The 25,374-nt window shown below is 46.6% G+C and overlaps 1 protein-coding gene across 1 annotated transcript in view; it reads right to left on the bottom strand.

Annotated features, from left to right (window-relative positions):
* SMG1 (SMG1 nonsense mediated mRNA decay associated PI3K related kinase) overlaps positions 1 to 25,374 on the bottom strand; it is a 120,905-nt gene that overhangs the window by 8,184 nt on the left and 87,347 nt on the right. The window contains exons 42-57 of the mRNA XM_077275101.1: positions 19,179 to 19,427; positions 17,438 to 17,576; positions 17,250 to 17,359; positions 15,570 to 15,788; positions 15,282 to 15,472; positions 14,310 to 14,482; positions 13,661 to 13,940; positions 7,539 to 7,805; positions 7,222 to 7,456; positions 3,202 to 3,428; positions 2,738 to 2,888; positions 2,454 to 2,643; positions 1,717 to 2,186; positions 1,366 to 1,503; positions 381 to 533; positions 101 to 283 (exon numbers count right to left, since the gene is read on the bottom strand). Of these exons, the coding sequence (XP_077131216.1) occupies positions 101 to 283; positions 381 to 533; positions 1,366 to 1,503; positions 1,717 to 2,186; positions 2,454 to 2,643; positions 2,738 to 2,888; positions 3,202 to 3,428; positions 7,222 to 7,456; positions 7,539 to 7,805; positions 13,661 to 13,940; positions 14,310 to 14,482; positions 15,282 to 15,472; positions 15,570 to 15,788; positions 17,250 to 17,359; positions 17,438 to 17,576; positions 19,179 to 19,427 (3,375 nt within the window). The remainder of the gene's footprint in view (positions 1 to 100; positions 284 to 380; positions 534 to 1,365; positions 1,504 to 1,716; positions 2,187 to 2,453; positions 2,644 to 2,737; positions 2,889 to 3,201; positions 3,429 to 7,221; positions 7,457 to 7,538; positions 7,806 to 13,660; positions 13,941 to 14,309; positions 14,483 to 15,281; positions 15,473 to 15,569; positions 15,789 to 17,249; positions 17,360 to 17,437; positions 17,577 to 19,178; positions 19,428 to 25,374) is intronic.

Genomic DNA, 25,374 nt, shown 5'->3' with positions numbered 1-25,374 from the left:
GTCTCTAGATAATAGATGTCTAAGTGAAAAGGTTTAATATTTCTTAAAATTTAAGGGGAAAAAAAAACCCTACAATAAATAAATGAACTCCGGTACCTACCACCAAGCGTTTTAAAAGCCGCAGTTCGAGCTCGGAAACTGTACTGTTGAACTGCGATGCGAACGAGCACATCTGCTGGCAGCGCTTTATCAGCTCAAACAAGCCGGTGTCCACGCTCAGGGTCTCTGCGGTCCGAGTACGCAGGCTCTCAAAGTGTATGATGGTGCTGCACAGGAACGTTACCTGGAAAACGGCACAAGAGAAGGGGAAAGGTCAGATTTTCCCTGTAAACGCGTGCTCGTCTTTTTTTTTTTTTTTTTTTAGGAACCACGATATATACCTGGCTTGTTCTCTGGTTTTCCTTTAGCATAAAATTTCTTCGGTCTGTTATAGTTGCATCAAAATCTTGCAGGACTGGAGCCAAAGCGGGATTTGCCCCTCCGGCCCATTTTAAACGTTGTTCAATGCTGGCTTCCAACGCTGCCAGCTTCTCCTATACAGCGAGCGAGAGAACAAATCACTGCGAGGGACCAACACCTAATACTCTATAGTCACAGACAAACACGGAAACCTGGCTGGTCCTGGATGGTCCGATGTACATAACATTAACCCAAATGTGTAAAAAAAACGACAACCATGATTGCACTTTTTGGTCACAGCAACATTTAGCGATTTTCCTTTTCTTCCTGAGCTGACCTTTTTTACAGATACAATTTTGGGGTAGATACGATGTTTTGATCGCCTCTTATTGCAATGTTCAAGCGACCAAAAAAACCCGTAATTCTGGCGTTTTGATTTTTTTTCGTTACGCCGTTTATTGTTCAGATTAATTTATTTTATATTTTGCTTAATCTGAGTTTTCTGAAAGCGGCGATACTAAATATATCTTTTTTTAATGGGGCAAAAGGGGAGGTGACTTAACTATTTTGTTAATATTTTTTACGGTATTTAATAGTCCCCTTAGGAGACTTGTAGCCGCGATCGACTGATTGAACCGGCGTTCACAGGGGCATCATGATGACTGGCATGGGGGTCTTCAGCTGTAATGTGTGGGGAAAGTGCGGGCTCAGCGCCTTAGGACAGAACAGATGAAGTAAATATATGTCATCGGTTGTAAAGATTAAAAAAAACAAACACTACCACAACCGTACACGTTGGGTCTTACAATTTCTTCTAAAAAGCAGCACCATTGGCACTTATGTCAAATTAATGGGGGCCGGCTGCAGGGCTAAATCAAGAGAAAGGCCAATTTACTCTTTGGATCGTGGGGTCCCTGAGATTGGGACCAGAGTGATCATAATAAAATTAATTACAAAAATATTTACCTGGGCTGCAGCAATGGAAGAGTCAATTTGTCCAAGTGTGTGAAGTTTCTTCTTCATGCTGGTTAAGATCGCAGAGCGCGGAGGAGAAGTAACCGATGGCGTCTGCGGACGACTGATCAGGAGATCTTCGTGTTGCCACTGAAATAAAAGATAATAGATAATAGATGCATAGTTAGGTTCCTTCAGCCAGCCAGCCCATGAATTTCTGTAAGCTCCATTCAGATACAGTTACTGCAGCATGTGAACATATCCTGAGCTGGTCTGAGCAGCTGGAGATGGTACTTAAACATAAAATCAAAGAATTCACAAATAGGAAGTGTCACAATTAGACAGTCTATGAATTATCATCACCTGAAACATTGCAATGTGTAGCTGTAAACGTTGCATGCTGGTTTTGCAGGAAGCAATGTTCGTTTCCAGGCGGCGGACCAAGTCTTGCTTCTTCCAAGCGGTGTCATAAGAACTGGCCAAGACTGTAGCTCTGTTCATCACAAGTTGTGAGAATCGGGAGATCTGGATGTTGTGCTCCACGGCCTTCTTACAAAGATCATCGACAGACACCTTGCTTTCAGCCCCAAAGTCCTTGGCCTCTACTTGGGCAATAATATCAACGCCCAGGGCACTGATGTAGCTGCACAGGGTCAGGCCCAGGGCCTGTGTAGGAAGGCCGATTAGGAGCTGCCTCACAAAGTCAGCCGTAAATGACTTGATGGGTTTGGCCATCTGCTCCTCACTCAAAGAAGAGTTTCTATACATGCTTTTAACATTGACTAGCTGGACGGGTCCATTTCCAGGGCCTTGGTCATCTGCTGAGCACTTCCCTAAAGAGAGACAAAGAGGGGAAAAAAGTAAAAACTAAAGGCACATGTGCTGTAATGTACGATATGTTGTCGGGACCAGATGCCCTTCCGCTGGCATGATGTACAAAGAGGATAATTGTGCAAAAGCCTCGCGGTATACTTCAATAGCTGCACTCCTTTACTAGCCCTCACTACATTTTGGCGGAATTGTTCCTTCTGGCCCCATCCACGTATTTTACTAAGATGCAGTAAAAGACTATGACGTAGTGGAGAAGCAAATGTCCTCACCAGACAAGGTTTGAGAGAAAACACCACAAAGTTTGAAGAATTCTCTGATGGTTTGCAGTCTCTTCAGAAAGAATATTTCGTCTAGAACCCGGCGAAGCTCTTCATCCTCAAAAAAGTTGACTTGAGTACTGCGTGCTTCGCGGATGATGTCAACTTTTCTCCAGGCAGGAGGAATCTCCATTTGCTTTAACTATATATGAAAAAAAAAGAAAAATCACACAAATAATAATAATGATAATATAATTTAAAAAAAAATCCATTCATCGGTAGATTAACATTCCTACCTTGTCGAGTAACAATCCAAATGCTGTTTCAACTTGAGCAAACATGCCATCAAATGCCACCAGAAGCATCTGACCGGCTGACATTTTTGGAGTTTCGTCAATTGTTCCATTCCTGGGCTGAATTAGGTCTCCATACTGAGAATGAAGCAACCTACAAAAACCAAGGAATTCACTAGTAAAGTATCGCCCTCTTCCCAACCACTGTCACTTTTAAACTGGTTTCTGTCCATTTACAGAGTGCGTGCAGGCTGGGAGAGGAGGACTAAAACGCGTGGGAAGGTGAGACAGAGGCTAATATTGCCTAATCAAAGTTTAACATATCAACACGTACTATGATATTTTTATTCTTTGTCTTTATTTTATGAATGCACTAAATTAAAGCTAAAATGTCAGTGTTGCTGACTCCTCCATCACCTACCCACTGTACATTGCAACCCATCAATACAAAATAGATCACTATATACCTGGCAATATCAATATACTGAGCATTTGCCTCATCCTCCAGACACATGGCGGCGTTCCTCAGATAGGTCTGTAATGAATCGACCAGCGCCTGCAGCGGAGTCCCCTCTGTGGTTTGTTCGATCAGGCTGTCCAATTCTTGCAGCATGACCTCTAAAGTCTGTTCACCTTTCATTAAGCATCTCAGAGCTTCGGGGAAAATGATCTGACAGAAGTTTGAGTTCAGTTCCTTAAAAAAAAGGGGAAAAAAAATTTTGACTTAAAAAAAAAACAACAAAAAAAACCAATTAGGCGGATTTACAACTTAAAATGCATCATACTTTGGAGCTAGAACTCTGGCGTACTCTAAAATGTGAAGATATATCTTATACGCCGGGTACAGATAAAATGTGCATATGGTGGGGGGGAGTGGTCCCGATGACTAAGACAGGGGGCGTCTCACAGTAAAGTGTGAGTGGAGTATATCCCCCTATTACGTCATTGCGGCAGCGTGGGGGTCTCTGTGCTGGGAGCGGCAGCTCCTCTTCGTGCCGTGGGTGCTCTGTGCTGTGGGGCGGCGGTGCATCTTCTTGCCGTGGGGCGGCGGCGGCGACACATCTTCTTGCAGCGTCGGGGCTCCTCCGGCATCTCCTCCAGGCCCGGAGGCAGTCCGGCAGCCCCATTGCTGTGATGCAGTGGTCTTCGGGAAAATGGCCGCTGCTCAGATTCAGATCTCGTCTCCCAAGATCTCGGGAGACGAGATCTGAATCTGAGCAGCGGCCATTTTCCCGGAGGCCACCACATCACAGCAATGGGGCTGCCGGTGCCTCCGGGCCTGGAGGAGATGCCGGAGGAGCCCTGACGCTGCAAGAAGATGCGCCGCCGCCACCCCACAGCACCCACGGCACAGAGCACCCACGGTACGAAGAGGAGCTGCTGCTCCCAGCACAGAGACCCCAACGCTGCCGCAATGACGTAATAGGGGGATATACTCCACTCACACTTTACTGTGAGACGCCCCCTCTCTTCGTCATCGGGACCACTCCCCACGCCAAAAGGCACATATTCACCGGCCCTATAAGATGACATACGGCGTATAAGAAGACCCCTGACTTTTAAGAAGATTTTATATTTTAACTGGAAAAGTTGGGGGGTCGTCTTATACGCCCAGTCGTCTTATATGCCGGAAAATACGGTACTCCTGAATGTCAGAGTGATCAGCTTAACAGCAATTACTGTACTTGCAAAGTCATTATTTGCCCAGAAAATGAACTTTAACCCCCAAAACACATTTCAACATCATTGCAGTCCTGCCTTAAAAGGAGCAGCTAACATCGTTTTAGTGATTGATCCATTAACACAGGTGTGGGTGTTGATGAGGAGAGGGCTGGCGATCAATCAGTCATGGTTAAGCAAGAATGACATCACTGGACACTTTAAAAGGAGTCTGGTTCTTGGTATCATTGTTTCTCTTCTGTTAACCATGGTTATCTCTAAAGAAACACGTGCAGCCATCATTGCACTGCACAAAAATGGCCTAACAGGGAAGAGTATCCATCATTGCACTGCACAAAAATGGCCTAACAGGGAAGAGTATCCATCATTGCACTGCACAAAAATGGCCTAACAGGAAAGAGTATCGCAGCTACAAAGATTGCACCTCAGTCAACAATCTATCGCATCATCAAGAACTTCAAGGAGAGAGCTTCCATTGTTGTCAAAAAGGCTCCAGGGCGCCCAAGAAAGACCAGCAAGCGCCAGGACCGTATCTTAAAACTGTTTCAGCTGCGGGATCAGACTACCAGCAGTGCTGAGCTTGCTCAGGAATGGCAGCAGGCTGGTGTGAGTGCTTCTGCACGCACTGTGAGGCGGAGACTCTTTGAGCAAGGCCTGGTTTCAAGGAGGGCAGCAAAGAAGCCACTTCTCTCCAGGAAAAACATCAGGGACCAACTGATATTCTGCAAAAGGTACAGGGAGTGGACTGCTGAGGACTGGGGCAAAGTCATTTTCTCTGATGAATCCCCTTTTCGATTGTTTGGGACATCTGGAAAACAGCTTATTCGGAGAAGAGGTGAGCGCTACCACCAGTCTTGTCTCATGCCAACTGTAAAGCATCCTGAAACCATTCATGTGTGGGGTTGCTTCTCAGCCAAGGGAATCGACTCACTCACAGTCTTGCCTAAAAACACAGCCATGAATAAAGAATGGTACCAGAATGTCCTCCAAGAGCAACTTCTCCCAACCGTCCAAGAGCCGTTTGGCGCCCAACAATGCCTTTTCCAGCATGATGGAGCACCTTGCCATAAAGCAAAGGTGATAACTAAATGGCTCATGGAACAAAACAGAGATTTTGGGTCCATGGCCTGGAAACTCCCCAGATCTTAATCCCATTGAGAACTTGTGGTCAATCATCAAGAGACGGGTGGACAAACAAAAACCAACAAATTCTGGCAAAATGCAAGAATTGATTATGCAAGAATGGACTGCTATCAGTCAGGATTTGGTCCAGAAGTTGATTGAGAGCATGCCAGGGAGAATTGCAGAGGTCTTGAAGAAGAAGGGTCAACACTGCAAATATTGACTTGCTGCATTAACTCATTCTAACTGTCAATATAACCTATTGGTACTCATAATATGATTGCAATTATATTTCTGTATGTGATATAAACATCAGACAAACACTAATAAAAGCCAGAGGGCAGCAGATCATGTGAAAATATAATTTTGGTGTCATTCTCAAAACTTTTGGCCATGACTGTATATTGTAAGGAAAGAACAGATTGAGGACTACAGTTTTGTCCACAAGGCGACACATTGTGTCTCCAGGATGGTGGGGAAGATGTACAGCTGAAGTCGCAGGTGGGGTATAAAGGACCCGAGTGGGACACAAGGAGAGAGGAGAGGCATCCCTAAGGAGGAGATGGGTAAGAGGGAATCCTTGGGAAGGAGAGAAGGACTTTAGCCCTGGCTGGGTAACTATATCAATGTTTCTCCACGTCTGCTAATGAGTGGGTTTTGGAGCATTGTGTTTGGTAATTATTTTGTGATTTATCAATTTTACGCTCTACATTTCATTCTGGGCATAAAATACCCCCACAACTGCACGTCACAGGGTAGTGTGACGTGCAGGGTAGAGGGGTGGTATTATAATGAAGTCAAGAGGCAGAAATTGTTTCCAGGCACCGCACACCCCGGAGCCTGGAAGAAATCATTTACACAAAATCTTAAAATGCTATTTCTACACAACTAGACCACAGCTATGACGCGTACAGGTAAGACTAGTTTAACCATTCTCTTACCTCTATGCCCATAGTAATAACTTAAAAGCATCCAGGGGTTGACTGATTCTGTTTAAGGAGCGCAAGTCTACAAAACAATGACATTAAGGAAATGCCATTTCTGAGAATCCCTAAACTACAAATGAATACAGGTGAACTTGGGCTTTAAGTCTATTAAACTCTACGCTGCCGCTCAGTCTATGTGAAATAAAAGTAGAAATTTCTAGATTGTCAAAGAAAGATATGGAATCCTTCAAGAAGAATTTTCAGCCACAAATGTGGTTGCATCGGTGAGTGCTACTCCTGACACATGATGTTATCCTCTTTATGAAAAAGATGCGGCCGCACTCACCGGTCTCTCAAACAGGTAACTTTATTGTGCAAGGATTCTTCACGGCTCGGGGGTGTTACATAAGAAGAGGTGCAGGCAGAACGACGGCCGTTTCGCGCCCGTATGACGCTTCAACAGGAACCCGTTGAAGCGCCATACGGGCGCGAAACGGCCGTCGTTCTGCCTGCACCTCTTCTTATGTAACACCCCCGAGCCGTGAAGAATCCTTGCACAATAAAGTTACCTGTTTGAGAGACCGGTGAGTGCGGCCGCATCTTTTTCATAAATAGTTGTCAGTGGATTTCTATTCACGGCCACAGCACCCGACGTCAGCGGACCAGCTGGAGCGCATTCAGCCAGGAGGCTCACATCAAACCGGACCAGTAGTGCAGGTACCTGTTTTTTCTACTTTAATACAATGTTATCCTCTTTACCTGGAGGGAGATGTATACTGCATTGGCTAGGTGCACAGCTTCAGAGGCTTCCAGAGGGTTCGGTACGTCCAGATCTTGTGGGATAAGTTTGCACTGTTTGAGTAACTGCACGAGGCATGTGACATTGCCGCTCATGCTGCAGAGCTCTTCTAAAAACCAGGCTCCATCCCGTGAGGTTAGGTCCACCAGCTGCTCCCCTGCGCTGGAGGCAGCGCCTTCCATCATGAGATTGCGCCTGCAAAACAATACCGAACAATACAGTAGTGCATCTACATTAGAGAAGTGTATGACAGCAAGCGGCTACCATAGGGGGTTACCTTGTTAAAGCGCAAAGAGCAGAGATGACGACACTGGCCAGACTCAGCGAGCCCTCTTCACCATTTTCATGCAGGAAAACTTTGATGCAGCGCTCAATTTCTTTCAGCTGGTCTTCACACACTGGCACAGACACGGCCTCTTGTTTAAGCCGCTCCACCTGCCTCAGAAGGCGATTATTAGTGTCTGCATAATGGCGCTGCAGGGCCAGCTCGCTGGCAGAAATGAACTGAGCTTGAGAGGGCTGCGGTGCATACTGAAGCTCATACCTGCCAAAAGAAAAGTAATCTTACTATAACTAGTCATCAACTACAGAAAAATCACAGGAAATAATCGAAGCAAAAGGAATAACTCCCTAATGACAGCCGGATGGGCGTGCTCACTATATGGAGCAAGTTTAGGAGCCGGGCTCGCTGTATACAGAGTGGTGCCTGGTGTTGAGAGTAACTGCTGCGATCTGAGCTAGCTCCGATCTCAGCAGGTTAACACTTAAATGTTACTGTCGATCACAGATTCAAGTCTCCAAAAAACACAATATTTTTGGATTTGTTTTAATCAAACCTCTCTTTCCCATAATACAAATGGTGAAATCTTCCCAAGACCCGTAGCGTTTTCATTTTTAAGGGTCTGGTGCTGGTTGATGGCTTCATTGGAGGACACAGGAAACCATGGGGTGTATGCTGCAGCCCCACTAGGAGGCTGACACTATGCGTACAAAAAAATAGCTCCTCCCCAGCAGTGTACACCCCACCAACTAGTAATAAGTTAATCAGTTAGTGAGAAAGCTGTAGGAAGAGCAACATAAAAAGGAAGAGTATACCACAAACCCAAACTAACAATAGAAGTAACAATAGAAAGAACCATAAAGTTGGGAAAACATGGGAGGGTCCTGTTTTCTTTATCGCTTGGGGGACACGGGAAACCGTGGGATGTCCCAAAGCAGTCCCCTGGGAGGGAAAACAGTACAAACACTATCGGATCAGAGAACTGTGAATAGAAGACCATGTCGCCACCTTGGAAAGTTGTAAGGCACATGCCTAATGCGGAATGGCCAAGGAGGCATCCACTTCTTGGGTAGAGTGGGCTTTAATCACAGGGGGGAGACGTTCTATTCTTAACCCAGTACACCTCTCCAAGATAGTCGCCCGAATCCAGCGAGAAATTGTGGCCTTTGATGCCATAAGGCCTTTACAAGAACAACAAAGAGAATTAGTCTTCAGGAAGAGAGTGGATCTGAAAAGGTACATGCAAATCGCCCTGACCAGGTCCAATCTGTTCAGTGAGCGCTCCAGGGAATGCACTGGAGAAGAACAGAAGGAAGGAAGGACAATGTCTTCATCGAGATGAAAGGTGGAATCTACCTTAGGAAGGAAAGAGAACTGGCTGCAAATCCTTATCCTGATGTAGAAAAAGGAAGGGAGAGCGACAAGAAAGCATTGCCAGCTCTGACACTAGGCTGATGGAAGTAATGACCATGATAAAAACCACCTTCCATGATAGGACAGACAGATACTTCTCGGAGCGGTTCAAAAGGTGGACACCTGAGAGCTTCAAGAACCAGGTTAAGGTCCCAGGAATCCACTGGCAGATGACAAGGGGGAGCCGCATAAGCCACTCCCTGAAGAAAGTTTCTTGCTTTCAGGTCAGAACCCAAGTTCTTTTGGCAGAGAATAGACAACAAGAATCTTGGAACTTCAGCGAGCCAAGAGCAGTCCAGCATCTAATCCTGCTTGAAGGAAGGCCAGAATGGTAAGAAGGGAGTAGGCCACAGGCGCTGCCTCAGACTCGCACCAATGAAAAAAAGCTTTCCAAGTAGGCTTCCAAGCTTGCATCAGGGTCTGAATAACACGGCCCAAGAAACTGGTCACTCTTAGAACCGCGGTTTCAACAGCCATACCATCAAATTGAGTGACTGAGAATTCTGTTGGCAGTGGGGACCCTGAGAAAGGAGATGTGGTCTGTCCGGGAGTCTCCAAGAGTGTCTGCAAGTAGATTAACGACCTCTGCATACCAGGCCCTCCTGAATCATTCAAATGCCATCAGGATGACGGGCACCCCATCTGCTTTGATCTTCTTCAACAGCATAGGAAGAAGGGGAAGCAGCAGGAACAGGAAAGGAAGCGCGAAGAGACCAGGGTATTGACAGAGCGTCGAATTCCCCCACGAGAGGGTCACGGGATCTGGAGACGAACTGGGGAACCTTTCTGTTCATCCGGGATGCCATGAGTTCACGTCCGGAGTGCCCCACCAGAGACTAATTTGCTGTAAGACGGTTTGATGTAGCGACCATTCTCCTGCCGCAAGACCCTCACGACTCAGTCAGCGGGCCCAATTGTCTACGCTGGGGATGTGCACTGCCGATATTGCCGGATCCTTTTTCGCTGCTCAGAGAAGAATCTTGGAGACTTCGTCCATGGCCAGAGGACTCAAGAGATCCTCCCTGGTGTTTAACATAAGCCACTGCCATTGCATTGTCTGTCTGGACTCGAACTGGTAGGCCTCTGAGAAGGTACTGCCAGTGGAGGAGGGACAGAAGAATAGCTATGATCTTGAGAATGTTGATTGACAGCGAATAATCCTACAGTGACCAGGAACTGTGAGGATGCAGAAAACAGCTTCCAAACCAAGGAGACTGGCATCCGTTGTGATCACCTGCCAGTGGATGTGGAGAAAGGACCGACCCCGGGGCATGAGGGAGGAGGACAGCCACCAGTTTAGGGATGCCTTGATTCAGGATGAAATCCGGACTAGACGATCCATGGAGAGGAAGGACCCCTTCCATTGGGATAGGATGGTCTGTTGAAGGGGCCTGGTGTGGAACTGAGCGAAGGGAATCACCTCTGCAGCCACCACGATCCTGCCCAAAACCACCATGGCCGAGTGAAGGGACGGAGACCGAGTGGCCTGAAGAGAGCGAACACCCCGCTGTAGAGCTGCTCTCTTTCCCTCTGGGAGAAAGACCCTCGCCTGAAAGGTGTTGAACAACATGCCCAGATAAATCAACAAGATTTTGGCCTGTTGACTATCCAACCGAGAGTGTTGAGATTGATGGATAGGCTTTTCCTGGGCTAGAGAGAAGGATGTGGCCTTGACAAGAATATCATTGAGGTAAGCCAAGACTAACAGCCCCCTGGTCCGGAGAATGGCAATCACTGTGGCCGTAATCTTTATAAAGACCGTAGGTGTGGTTGCCAGGCCGAAATGTAGGGCGACAAATTGAAAGTGCCTGCTGTACGGCAATACGTAGGAATCTCTGATTAACTGTACAAATCAGAACATGGAAATAAGAGTCTTGGATATCCACTGAACACAGGAACTCTTGAGATTCCATGGAGACTATGACTGAACGAAGGGATTCCATTCTGAAATTACAAAGACAGACCCTTTTGTTCAGTAGCTTGAGGGAGAGAAATGTCATGCGGAGAATTTGCTAGGTCTGCTCCTAGAGGGCCTGCATTGCTCAGAACGGGGCGCCAGGAAGGAGTCTGCTTGAACCAAGGTCTCCTCTTTTCCTGCAGTCTCTCCTTAAGAGAGAAATCCTCCATAGATGAGAAACGGGCGAAATTTGTACTTGGGGGGGGGAGGGCGCTGAGATTTAGCAAGAGGGAGGAGAGAACTCTTTTCATCGGTGGCCTCCGTTATGAGCTGGTCAAGATTAGAATTGAACAGTTGTGATCCCTGAAATGGCAGACTGGTCAGGGACTTTTTGGAGAATACATCTGCCATGTCTTTAGCCATATGGTTCTGCAGATGGCCACTCTGTTACTGGATGCTTGAGCTGACCAGAAGGCAGCCACTACATATATTCCCCGCTTGTGAGAAGATCTGGTTCACCAAGTCGGCTAACTCGTTAGGTGTGGCTCCCGCACAGATGTCCTTACGGAGTAGCTTAGCCCATGCAGAAAAAGACTGGAATCCATGTGGTGGCAAAGGCAGGATATAAGGAAGAACCTACAGCTTCAAAGGCTGATTTTACAAATGACTCCATGAGTTTGTCATTGGGGTGCTGAAGCGATTCTGTAAGGGAAAGTACAGTATTGGTAGACAGTCTGGAGACTGGGGAGTCTACTGTCAGAGAAACGGACCAAATTTCCGTAAGCTCTGACGCAAACTGATGCAAAATCCTGAATTGCTTTCCTCTCTGGAAGAGTCTGGTTGGATTTCCCCTTTCTCTTGAAAGGACATCCTCAAATTCCTTATGGGGGCAAAACCATGAGGAGCTCGCCTAGAACGTTTGAAGGACACTCCTTGATCAGAAGGCTCCGAAGGGGAGTCGATTACATTAAGAATCTGACTGACAGCTGCAATAAGTTTCCCTACTATATCTCTCATGTTAGAAGCCTGGTCAGGATCCAGGTCTGACTTAGCTTCAGAACCAGAGTCCGACTCTAGTACCGCTGTTGTTTCTGGGGAAAACTGGTGATGAGCGAGTATACTCGTTGCTCGGGTTTTCCAGAGCATGTTCGGAGATTAAGTTTTCATCGCAGCAGCTGAATGATTTACAGCTATTAGCCAGCTTGATTACATGTGGGGATTCCCTAGCAACCAGGCAACCCCACATGTACTCAGCCTGACTAATAGCTGTAAATCATTCAGCTGTGGCGATGAAAACTTAATCTCCGAACACTAACAAATACTTGGAGATCTCCTGGGCGTGCTCGGGAAATCCCGAGCAACGAGTACACTCGCTCATTACTAGGGAAAATGATTGGGAAGATGTCACCTGTCCAGAGTGACTGGTGGGGGTGGGTGGTGGTGACAAGAACTAGAAGAAAAACTTGAGTGACTACCTGCCTAGCTCTCTTATGACTATTGTTGGTATCCTTAGGAGGATGTGAGGAAGGGGATCCTACAGCATGGGACAAAGAAGAAATAGGCAATCTCTGAAGTACTGGTAAAAGGGTCTACAGAAGAAGAGGGGGCGAGTTCAGAAAAAGACCACGTGATAAGGAGGAAGTGAGGGGGTGGAGACGAATGCCGCAGCTAGGCCGCACTGTAGCCGGGGCCTCAAGTGAGAAGAGAGGCAGGCGCAGGAGGGGGGATCAGTGTGAAGGATATATGCTGTGAAGTAAAGTTGAAATAATGGCCAGGTACAGTAAAAAACACACACCCAACAAACAGGCTCTTCATGCATGTGCTGTGTCTGTCACACAGCCGCGACGCCGATCAGCCGGAGCGACCCAGGAAGCCAGGCTCCCTCTGCAGCTTATTCGGAAAGTGCTAGAGCAAACCTGAGCAAATTCACTCATCTCGAATCATAATGACAAGCACAGTGGTCCTCTGCAGACCCCTAGCTGTCATGGCACCCATCAGTGCCCCGCGATTATGTGATAGACGCACTTCCTGCTGGCACAAGTTATATCCTGCTGTCAGTGATTGCCAGCGGGATTTAACTGGTTAACAGCCATCAAGTGTGGGGAAAGATGTGGGCTCGGTGTACGAATGCACATCATAGGCAGGTACACGACCTTGAACCTTTAACATAAATGTACGTTGAAGGTCGTGATGGGGTTAAACAACAACTAATGGAAAAGGACTTAAAAGAAATTCAAAAATAGCAGAAGCAGCTTAGTGTTTTTAGTCATGTTACCCCTGAAAAGAAAAAGAGGAGAAAGTCGTGTGGACCCCAAAATGGCACTGATAAAAACTACAAGTCACCTTGCAAATACTAAGCCTTTTTCAATATCGACTGAAAATAAAAAAGCACTAAAATAAAACCTCTATATAAATTTGGCATCGACATAATTTTGCTTTCAGGTCAGTAAGGTTATCAGGTCAAGCACAATTGCAGTTTTTACTCCCTTAATTCCTCCCCAATGGCAATTTTTTACCACTCATTTTCCTACATTAAATGGCAAAATGAAATGCAACGCTTAAGAGTAGAAATCCTGCAAAACACAGCCTTCATACGGTTATACTGCTGGAAAAATAGGCAGTTCAAGCGCTTGGAATTGGAGTAGGGAACACAAAAAAAACCATATAAGGCCACATTTCCAAGGGGTAAACTTCGTATTGTCATTATTACATACTTCTCCCACAATACTGAGCTGTTCTATGAGAGTCCGAGAACGGTAGAGTAAAGCAGCCCGGAATCCACACAATAGATTCTGACCGCTATACTTACTTTGTGTAGATTTCTTGACAGTGCTCCATTGTCATGCTGCAGATCAGTTCTTCCATCCAGGTCTTCCACTGCTCCATTCTGTGTCTCTGAAACACCGATCTGGGGTACAAAAGTGCGACCGTGGCGTAGTTGTGCAGGTGCTCCAGGCAGCCCCGCAGCACGGAGCGGCGCTGCTGCATCAGTGTGCCCATCTCTGCCTCATACTGCTCGCACTGTGTGATCAGGTGAGCCTGGCCGGCATTCTGCAAGAAGGCTGTAGCGGGTACATAGCTGGGAGGACCTGAGGAAACACAATACCCCAAATAAGTATGTAGACTAGATAAAGAATACATGTATATTGCTCCTAATAATGCACTGGAGGCCGCGCGTCCTGCCCCGTCTCCTATGTATCCCGTACAGCAGTCAGTACTGAGCCGATGTTACTGTACAGCACTGGATACAGGAGTCTCGGAGAAAATCTACTGCTCGGATGTGAGCAGCCTGGACCCCCAGCTATGCTGTCATTTAGAATAAAATAGTAGTGGACCTTCCTGCACCCAAATCGATTCTTTTATATAACGCTAGAGAATGCTCTATTTCTGCACATTTCAGAATGAAAATTAAGTGCATTAATATATATTTGCAGATGTTAATTCATTTTGTTACATACCCAAGTCCATTTGGCTGCTTATTTCCTGCAGCAAGCCTGCCAGTTTCGTTGCCTCTAAATTGCTGAAGGCGGCTTGATACTGAGTTATCCATTGCTCAAATTCGTTCAACTTCACTTGGATTGATTCCTGGACGGCTCTCTGCTGGGTCTGTAGTTGGGTGTGTTCAGAATACCTAAAGAAACAATAGTCAGCCATGAACAAATCAGTGCTGAAAAAGGAAAGCCCGGGCTTGGGACAAAAGTATGGAGCCACTCTGTGTGTCTAGAGACTAACAAATCGGGCCAACGCGCATGCACACGCAGCACGCTTCCCCAGCATTGCAGATGCGATTTACACACTTGCTGTCATGTGCTGACTAGACGTGATTAGATACATGAGCACAAATGAATTGAGACACACCAGCAAAGTATAGTCGTCACCTCCTCAAGGATGCACCGCCTGCTCGCATCGGGAATACTGGGGAATCGTGGCAACGTTTGCACCATACGCTGCTGCGATTCAATAGTCTGCAGTCACCGAGTGACTGCAGATTTGTCCCAAGAACAAAACACGTAAGTTATTCCAAAATGTAGGGAATAACTTAATGGTAGCTTAGGAGCCAACCACTTGGGACATTACCAATCCCAGGAATGGAGGGGAAATGATCATGCTCGACCTCTGCTCCATTCCGTGGTCTATGGGACTGCCAAAACAATCCGAGCACATCGGCGGTTCCCTAGACAAGGGATTGAGTGGTTATCGAGTATGGTCATCTCTGCTCCATTCAAGACAGGGCTCGGTAAAGCTTTGGTTCCCAGGTTGTAGAGCCTTAACCCCGCCGCTCTTAAAATTGCTGGGTTCCCAGTGGTCAGACTCTGAGATCAATAAATTATCCCCTCTTCATGGGATAGAGCACAACCTAAAATCTTGGGAAGATCTATTTAAGCATTTGCTTCAGGATTTTAACATTTAAAGTGACAAACATAACCAACCTATGCTGCAGAGTATGAGCAGGGTGATCTGATGCTTCGGCGCCTTCTAAGAATGCTATCTCTTCCACGAGTCTGGCCTGCAACTTCTCCACTTCTGACAATTCTTCATGCAAGTTTAGATATTCCTCCAAACTGCTGTCTAGTTTAGGAAGGACACTCAGCATCTCATCTTTGTTTTTAAACCAGTTCACCTTAAAAAAAGAAAGGTCAATCATACACAATATCTTGTAGATCAGGGGAGCCAATTTCATTATATCCCCCCCAAAATATAGGAGAGCAGGTCACTACCTTAATTTCTGCTACCCTGGAAGAAAACAGGCTCTGTGTGATTTCTCGCTCCATCTCTCGTTTGCTTTGTTTGCTTTCTGCCTGCTGACCACCTCCTCCATAGACCGCACCAGCAAATCCAGCTTCTCCACCGGCTGTCCAGTCCACAAGAGGGTCGTACACAAAAGCCTCCAATAAAGTCAGCAATGTCTCCCTGCCTCTCCTCATTATGTGAAGGACCTGTGGTCAAGCACAGCAGATTGTGAGAAATAGTATAGGAAACAAAATCGTACTGTTTAAATCAGGTTTTTATGTTCAATTTATTTTTTGGTCAGTTTTTTTTTTTTTTTTTTTTTTTTTTACACTGGCTGCTAAGATTATTCTATGCTCATACTACTACCTGTTTCAGGAAATCCACGTATACATTAACAGCAGACTCTAACCTTATATTTTGTATTGCAGCTTCTAATGAGTGTGTGCAAAGGTACTCGAGGGCTAGCTAGGTGTGCGCAAAGGTACTCGAGAGCTAGCTAGGTGTGCGCAAAGGTACTCGAGAACTAGCTAGGTGTGCGCAAAGGTACTCGAGAACTAGCTAGGTGTGCGCAAAGGTACTCGAGAGCTAGCTAGGTGTGCGCAAAGGTACTCGAGAGCTAGCTAGGTGTGCGCAAAGGTACTCGAGAGCTAGCTAGGTGTGCGCAAAGGTACTCGAGAACTAGCTAGGTGTGCGCAAAGGTACTCGAGAGCTAGCTAGGTGTGCGCAAAGGTACTCGAGAACTAGCTAGGTGTGCGCAAAGGTACTCGAGAGCTAGCTAGGTGTGCGCAAAGGTACTCGAGAGCTAGCTAGGTGTGCGCAAAGGTACTCGAGAGCTAGCTAGGTGTGCGCAAAGGTACTCGAGAGCTAGCTAGGTGTGCGCAAAGGTACTCAAGAACTAGCTAGGTGTGCACAAAGGTACTCGAGGGCTAGCTAGGTGGGTGCAAAGGTACTCGAGAGCTAGCTAGGTGTGCACTAAGGTACTCGAGGGCTAGCTAGGTGGGCGCAAAGGTACTTGAGGGCTAGCTAGGTGGGCGCAAAGGTACTCGAGGGCTAGCTAGGTGTGCGCAAAGGTACTCGAGAGCTAGCTAGGTGTGCGCAAAGGTACTCGAGAGCTAGCTAGGTGTGCGCAAAGGTACTCAAAGGTGGGTGTGCGCAAAGGTAGCTGTTATCAGTGACAAACTTGTAGCAGCGATGGAATCTGCGTGACCCCCTGGCTGTTATCCATGACAATACACATCAGATTAGAACAATAGGCCATTTTTAATGATACACAGCCTTTATTTGTGTGTCTGTCAGCTATTTTTTATTTATTTATTAAAGTATTACATCACATGAGCCTGCACAGCCAAATCTCAAAAACGCTTAAAAAAAAAAAAATTAAAAATAAAATTGAACATATTGTAATGTCAAAACGACTTGCATTGGATGTTCAATCTTTTTTAACTTTTAAACAATTGTGGCTTCAAAAGTTGTGAAGCACTTAAAAGGCGGCTTCCAATTAGAAGTCTCTCCAGGTTATTTCAAAATGTCCCCAAAAATAAGAAAAAAAGAAAGATGCCAGAATGATACATCTGTTTGTCTTGAAGAGTCTTCCTAAGGCAAAACATAATAGGTACCCCGGCGCCTAAAATATGCTGTGTGCATATACCCTTGAGTAGATTTGTTACCTGTTCACACGACAGTCTGAAGACTCCCTCCACTCCCGTTACACCGAGAGCACTCTGAATGTTCTGGGTCATGCGAAAAGGGACTTTCTCAGGAACACGGAGACTTTTGCCTACAGAAGAAAATGTAGCAAACATTGTAAGCATTGTTAAATTATTAATTCAACCTATACAAGAAATACACTGCTCACCTTTCTCAAAGCAAACATTGTAGTCAATGTGCACCACCTCTCCGCTGGTCATATCAATCAGCACATTGTCCAGATGCCGGTCTCCAAGACCTATGATGTAACCAACCATTGACATGACAGCAGTGGATCTGGCGTAGGACTAAAAGGAAAAAAAAAAAAGATCCATAAAGACAGCTCCAGAAGGGAGAAATAGCTTGCAATCTAACAACTTACCTTTACATGAGCCCTATGCAGCTGACCCCCTCCTTTGGGAACAGGTAATTAAGGAGAATCCTAATGGCTAGCAGATGTGAGACAATCTTATCATGAATGCACAAGAGAAGAAGAGCAGATTTATGACTAGTTGAGATAACAACCCCAGCTAAAAATAAAAAGTAAATCCTTTGTCTATCTCATAGAAATTATGAAAAGAGATGAAATAGCAAATGCAAAGCATGATTTCACGCCACTGGCCGACGGCCAGGGTTCAAGTCAATAACTCAATGGCATGTCTATGTATGAACAGATAAAATCGTGATAAGAGGAAAGATGACGGCAATATCTCACATCTGGGGCATTCAGGGGCGATAGATAGTTCCCTGAAGTCCAGCCCTGTTAGGAGTCACCAGAGGAGAGGTATGTGGGTGTAACTTCTGTTAATAAAAAACCAATGCCAATTATGATGCCAGGAGGATACACTTGCTTTGTAGGATTGATCCATGTTTCACTGGAGATCTTCCCTCCACAAATCTAAGCAATTTCAGTGACCCAGGTTTTGTCATTTTCTTTCGTTATTGCATTTTGTGTTATGTAATTTTATATGCTGTATTGTTTTGGCCCCTTTCTAAAATATTTTATATATTTGTATAAACACTGTCAACTTTTCAGCTTAAATAAATAAAATGTAAGCTTTGTTCCTCTTGCTCTATAAACCGCATCCTTTAAGCCATATGCTATCGGGCTGTCTAAATGATTGGTGGTGGCAGCTAGTAGTTTTCTGGGGTTATTGGGGAGTTAGCAGTGATATTGGAATCGGTGGGGCATTTACTACACGATGACTGAGTTTCCCCAATAAACAGCATAGTAGTGAAAGCAGCCATCGCCTCGTCCATCAATCGTTGGTCAATTGCGTACTGGCCTGACGACTGGAAGCAGTGGAGTGCTGTTCCTTTACATAATGGTTTCTAACATTTCAATATTCTAGTGATGCAAATTGCCTATTCAGCAAGAAAGAGATCCAGTCCTCTAGCGCCATCTATTAGAATTAGCAATCCTAAAAGTCAGTATCAACCAACGAGCCTTGCCACATGACTTGGGATAAAAGCCAAACCAGAATCTCATTTTGCAGACAGTGTGTAGTTTCTGGCTGCTGCCCCTCATCAGTGCAAAGTGTGGTTTGGCTGAGTGAGGCTTCTGACCAGGATCCAAGGGGTAAAGTTTCTCCTTATGGTAAATGACGAGCCAAGCTTGGCTTGCCAATGTGAGGAGGTGTATAGCCTTGCAATGCTGCTCTGGGAAAATTAAATATGCAAATTACCTGTTCAGCAAGAAAGAGGTCTAGAACTCTAGTGTTACCTATTGGAAATACTCTAGTGACCAATGCAATACATTTTCTTAATGAGGATGCCACTGGTGGAAAAAAAAGTCTAACCTGATCATTGGACACCTACCTGGGTTTTATAGAAGTTTTTGCCATTTCATATTTAACCCCCAATGTAACAGATTTAGGAATTCATCATAAATTCAGCCAATGTCTTCTTACCTGCGTCACTCTCCACCATTCATCAGGAGTGGCGCAGGAGCACCACAGCTCTTTGGCTAGTAGGTTGGGAGGTGTGGATTCCATTAATTCCTCTAGTACAGTCTTCATCACGTTAATAGGCCAGTCTCGACGGGACACATCCAGGCTCAATCCTACAGCTTTCAGTGCTGGGCTGATCTTACTGTAATAGAGCTCGCTGGGACGGGGAACCATAGCTGGGTTCTGGGGAGTTTGGTAGGAATCTTGGGCCTAGTAGGACAAACAATGTTTAATCTACACAAAATGACAGTCACAAACCATTAACCAAGCTGCTTAAAGGGAACCTGTCATGTCCCCAAAAGCTATTAACCTGTAAATATGGGGTCAATAGCGTTCCAAAGCTGCCTGGCTGCTGGGGTTGTTCACTACTTGGGACAACCCCTTCTTAAATACCATAATCCCCATTGTAAAATAAAAATAACACAACTCCTGCACCGGAATTGTTCCATCGATATCGGCGCTGGGTCTCCTGTGACATTGCTATGCCATGTGAGCACTGAAGCCAAGCAACGCTGGAATGGCGCCAGTATCTGTTATTTTCATTTTATACTGAGGAATATAGTATTTAAGAAATGGTTGTCAAAGCAGTGGACTCCTTAAAGGGAACCTGTCACCCCCCTCAGGCGTTTGTAACTAAAGGAGCCACCTTGTGCAGCACTAATGCTGCATTCTGACAAGGTGGCTCTTTTAGTTATGCTCCCTGCACACGCTGAAATAAACGCTTATAAAATGTGCCCCCTCATACCGTGAAATGGTCCCAGGGGCGGGTCTTTCCCCCCTAATCAGACACAGCACAGCCGTCACTCCGGGCACCGCCTCCTCTTGTTGCATTATCATCCCCATCGCCTGCGCTATAAGTATTTTTCTCTAGTCACCTTCCACGACGGCATATGGAGGTTGTCTCTTTGCCCTAATGGGGAACAGGAAACACAGAGGTTAAAAGGACCTCCCACTTGCCAGTGTCTTTCCTGTTCCCCATGGGACAGGGAGAGGTTTTCCATGTGCTGTAGTGGCCGGCGGCTACGGTACCTTCTCAGGCTCTGCCTGTATAGCCGGGCAGCAGACGGTCGCTCTCAGCCTCCCTCTTTTTGCTGCTCCTGTCGTCCTGCTTGCAGGTGCCTCGGGACCCCCTCCCGGCCTTCCCGCGCCCCCACGAGGGCAAAGCAGGCCTGGGTTCCCTGACCGGGCTCCTCCTGGAGCTGCCCGGCGTCGTCCTCCTCCATGCTGTCGGCTCGGCGTTCCGGAAGTGACGTCGGCGGCTCTCACACGTCACTTCCGGTTTCTCCATACACTAAGAAGCCGGTACTTCTGGGTTTCGCCGGCCGGCGTGTCGGACCTCACAGCTCCCTCACCTGGATCCTGGAGGGGGATTAATCGCTGGAGCAGGTGCTAGGACGGCATCCATAAAAGCCTGCTGAACCACCACTGAGGTAAGGCTATCTCCCCCAGTATGGATGGTTCTTCATGCCCCGTATCTGCGGAGCCCAGCGCCACCCCTGCCTCTGTGAGTGTTTGCAGGGATGGGATCCGGGAGGAGTGTAGCAGGGGTTAGAAGTCCTCACCCCTCTCTCCCTTTATATATTTCAGGGAGAAAAACCTGCCCCTAAAGGTGCCTATAGGAAGAAGTGCCCTATCTGTTCCACTAAATGTCCTCCTAACTGGGACAAGAAACTCTGTCAGTCATGTACTGACAGAATAATAAGAGCTGAGCAGCCATCACTGTTGGATGAGATTCGCTCACTAGTAAAATAGGAGGTACAATCTTCCCTGGCAGCTTTCACACCTCCACCCCCACCTCTACCTCCGCAGCTGCAACCTCATTCCCCGGCTAAGAAGAGGAAGATTCAGGTTGTGGAATCCGACTCTGATTCGGACCTCTCTCATGCCTCATCTGTTGGCTGGGAGGATCCAGTATCGCCTAAAGCGGAGGTCAGGAAGTACCTTTTCTCCTCAGACTATATTGAGGATCTAGTCTCTGCAGTCCGTAATACCATGGGACTAGAAGAGGAACCTGTACCGCAGTCCATACAGGATCAGATGTTCGGTGGTCTTTCATCGGAGAGGAGAGTGGGCTTCCCAGTTCATGCTAATATTATCAGTATGATTAATCAAGAATGGGAACTACCTGAGAAGCGTCTCAGTACCCCTTCAGAAATGAAGCACAGATTTCTGCTTGAGGATGATCTTAAATTAGATATTCCCAAGGTCGATGTGCAGGTGGCTAGAGTCGCCAAGAGAACTGCACTCCCCTTTGAGGATTCTCCTCAATTGAAGGATCCCATGGATAGAAAGATCGAAAGTCTCCTCAGAAAATCACGGGAAACTTCTACATCTGTCCTTAAGGCTAACGTCGCCTCCACCTGTGTGGCTAGAGCCCTCTCCTGCCGGCTTGAGAAATTAGAAAATCACATATCTCAAGGTACCTCAAGAGGCGAGATATTGGATTCCCTTCCCATTCTGCATAAAGCTACAGGGTTTTTGGCGGACGCTTCTCTGGAATCTGTAAGAGTCGCCGCCAGATCCCTGGTACTTTCCAACTCTGCCAGAAGAGCTCTCTGGCTTAAGCTATGGAGTGGGGATATCACCTCTAAGTCTAAGCTCTGCGCCATACCCTTTAAAGGAGACTACGTCTTTGGTCCAGCCCTAGACGATATTCTCGATAAAGCCACCGACAAAAAGAAAGCGCTCCCTGAGCAAAAACAGCCTAGGAAACGTTTTTTTCGTGGCCCACAACCTCAGCCCTCTCAAGCAAGAGGCAAAGGAAAAACCGGCAGGTGGAGCTACGCAAAGGGTAGGGGAAAAAATATTTTTGTCCAGCAGCAGCAGCAGCAGTCCCAACAGGACAAACAATGACTCCGACCCGGTGGGGGGAAGACTCTCGAAATACGTGGGTCAGTGGGAAGATATCACCAGCTCCCACTGGGTTCTCAATGTCATCAAGGAGGGCCTGTTAATAAGAGTTAATTTCTCCCCCCCCCCCTCAGGGTCTAAAAGTCACTTCCCTTCCATCATCAAGGGACCGCAGCCTATTGTCCTTAGGTCTCAAAGATCTTATCAGATCAAATGTAATTTCCCCAGTCCCACAATCAGAGTGGGGAAAGGGACACTACTCCCGACTCTTCCTGGTCCCCAAACCTTCGGGAGACGTCCGGATTATTATAAACTTAAAGGGTCTGAATCAGCACGTGAAATATCGCAAGTTCAAGATGGAGTCTGTAAGATCTGCGATTCCTCTGATAGAACATCACTCCTTTATGGCTGCCATCGACCTCAAGGATGCGTATTTCCACATCCCTACTCACCCGAGACACAAAAAATATCTCAGGTTTGCGATACAGGGGAGTCATCGGGTGGAGCACTATCAGTTTGGAGTCCTTCCCTTCGGCATTTCATCAGCACCGAGGGTGTTCTCCAAGGTGATGGCAGAAGTAGTGTCATTCATCCGTAAACAGGGTGTTTGTATAGTGCCCTACCTGGACGATCTTCTGATAGTAGCTTCCACCGAGGTAACCCTGATATCCCATGTCTCTACCACCCTAGAGATTCTGAGATCCCTAGGTTGGATTCCGAACCTACAAAAATCTCATCTTCAACCTGCAAAAACCAGGAGATTTCTGGGAGTAATGCTGGACTCCGCAAGACAAATGTCCTTCCTCCCAGACGATCACAGACTTTCCTTAATAACAAAAATCAGGAAGTTCAAGGAGATGAGATCCCCTACTCTGCGAGAGGGAATGTCGCTGTTGGGCTCCATGACAGCCTGCATACAGTCGGTGGCTTGGGCTCAAGCTCACTCAAGGACTCTCCAAGCCCACATTCTGGACAATTGGGATGGTCGACCTGGCACTCTTACCAAGAGGATCCACACTCCGGGCAGGGTGAAAGCCTCTTTAACATGGTGGATGAATCCCAGGAACCTTCTGAAAGGAGTATGCTGGATTCAGTCCCCTCTAACCACCATCAAAACAGATGCCAGCAAGAGGGGCTGGGGAGCCATAGTAGACCATGTCCCCTATCAAAGCCAGTGGAGCCAGTCGATCACCGAGAAATCATCAAACTTCAGGGAGCTCAAAGCCGTGGAAGAGACCCTATTAGCGGCAAGTCATCAGATTTCGGGTCAACATGTACAGATATACTCGGACAACATGACCACGGTGGCCCATATCAGGCACCAGGGCAGTACAAGAACCCTCAGTCTAAAAAAGATCTCCGCTCGAATCTTTTCTTGGGCCGAAAAACACCTACTATCCCTGACGGCAATCCACCTGAAGGGTACTACAAATATTCAGGCGGACTACCTAAGCCGCCAGGAAATCCATCCTGGCGAGTGGAGCCTGGATCCTCAAACATTCAACATGTTGGTACACAGATGGGGTCATCCAGAAGTCGACCTCTTTGCCTCTCACCAGAACGCAAAAGTCGAAACCTTTTTTTCCTTGAACCCAAGAGGCAATCCCAGGGGGTTGGATGCTTTAACCCAAGATTGGCAGTTTCATCTAGCTTACGCTTTTCCACCAATCCCAATCCTTGCCAAGGTTCTACGGAAGATACGCCTAGAAAGGACTCCAACTATCCTGATAGCTCCATTGTGGCCCAAAAGGAGTTGGTTCAACTTAATTATCCAACTACAAGTGGATGGACCAGTAATGTTGCCGATAAAGCACGATCTTCTTTCTCAGGGTCCCATTCTCCACCCAGACCCTCAGAAGTGGAGCTTGGCGGCGTGGTTGCTGAAACCCAGGTTTTAAGAGCTAAAGGACTATCAATGCCTGTCATAGCTACTCTACAAAAATCGGGAAAACCGGTAACCAACGCCATCTACAATAAGATCTGGAAAAAGTTTTCTTCATTCTGTCTGCCTAACCTTCCAGACCCTCTCAAGCCTAATATACCCATCATATTGGACTTTTTACAAAAAGGCTTGGAAATAGGTCTCAGGCCCAGTACCCTCAAGGTCCAGGTCTCTGCACTTAGCTCGGTCTTTGTCCCCCAATGAGGCGTAGGAGAAAGGTTTATGACATCAGCTACTAGAATGAATCCTAGAAAACAGATCATAGTTCCCCCATGGGATCTCAATGTAGTTCTCCAAGGTCTGACAGGTCCACCCTTTGAACCACTATCTTCTTGTTCTCCACAAAACCTAGCCTATAAAGCTGTGTTTTTGGTAGCCATTACTTCAGCCAGAAGGATTGGTGAATTACAGGCCTTGTCTACACGAGAACCTTATCTTCTGGTAAGAGATGATTCAATTGTGCTTCGTCTTGATCCGTCCTTTCTTCCGAAGGTTATCTCTGACTTTCATCGTTCTCAAGAGATTTTCCTACCAACCTTTTGCCACAATCCAGCAAACTTGGAAGAAAGAAGATTCAACACCTTGGATGTCCGGCGTATTCTTTTACAGTACTTGGACCACACCAGTACGTTCAGAATTGATCATAACCTATTTGTCCATCTCTCAGGACAAAACAAAGGGAAAAAAGTAGCCAAAAGTACCATCGCTACATGGATCAAGAAAGCTATAACGGAAGCCTACCTCGCTCAAAACAAATTGCCTCCAGTAGGGATCAAAGCCCATTCAACAAGATCTACATCGGTTTCCTGGGCAGAAAGAGCAGGCGCATCTCCGGAGCAGATTTGCAGGGTAGCAACGTGGTCTTCACTCCATACCTTCTCTAAGCATTACAGATTGGATGTATTGTCCAATAAGGACTTAGCCTTCGGCCGTAAAGTACTCCAGGCCGTTGTCCCTCCCTAGTGCCAAATTAGTTGGTATTCCTCCATATGCCGTCGTGGAAGGTGACTAGAGAAAATAGAATTATTCTTACCGTTAATTCGGTTTCTAGGAACCTTCCACGACGGCACTAATTTCCCACCCAATATATATTCCTGGATTAGTTCTGGGATTCTAAAGGTAAACCAGTGCTATGGTCTCAGTTGTAAGTCACTGGCAAGTGGGAGGTGGGAGGTCCTTTTAACCTCTGTGTTTCCTGTTCCCCATTAGGGCAAAGAGACAACCTCCATATGCCGTCGTGGAAGGTTCCTAGAAACCGAATTAACGGTAAGAATAATTCTATTTTTTCCGGGCGTGCAGTTGCGCTGCCCTTCGAACTTACAGTGCAGGTGCCAGGGACGCTAATGAAGCAAGAGGAGGCGGCGC

Source organism: Ranitomeya variabilis, chromosome 7, assembly GCF_051348905.1.
Source record: "Ranitomeya variabilis isolate aRanVar5 chromosome 7, aRanVar5.hap1, whole genome shotgun sequence".
NCBI lineage: Eukaryota > Metazoa > Chordata > Amphibia > Anura > Dendrobatidae > Ranitomeya > Ranitomeya variabilis.
This window is presented reverse-complemented; position numbering and strand designations above follow the sequence as displayed.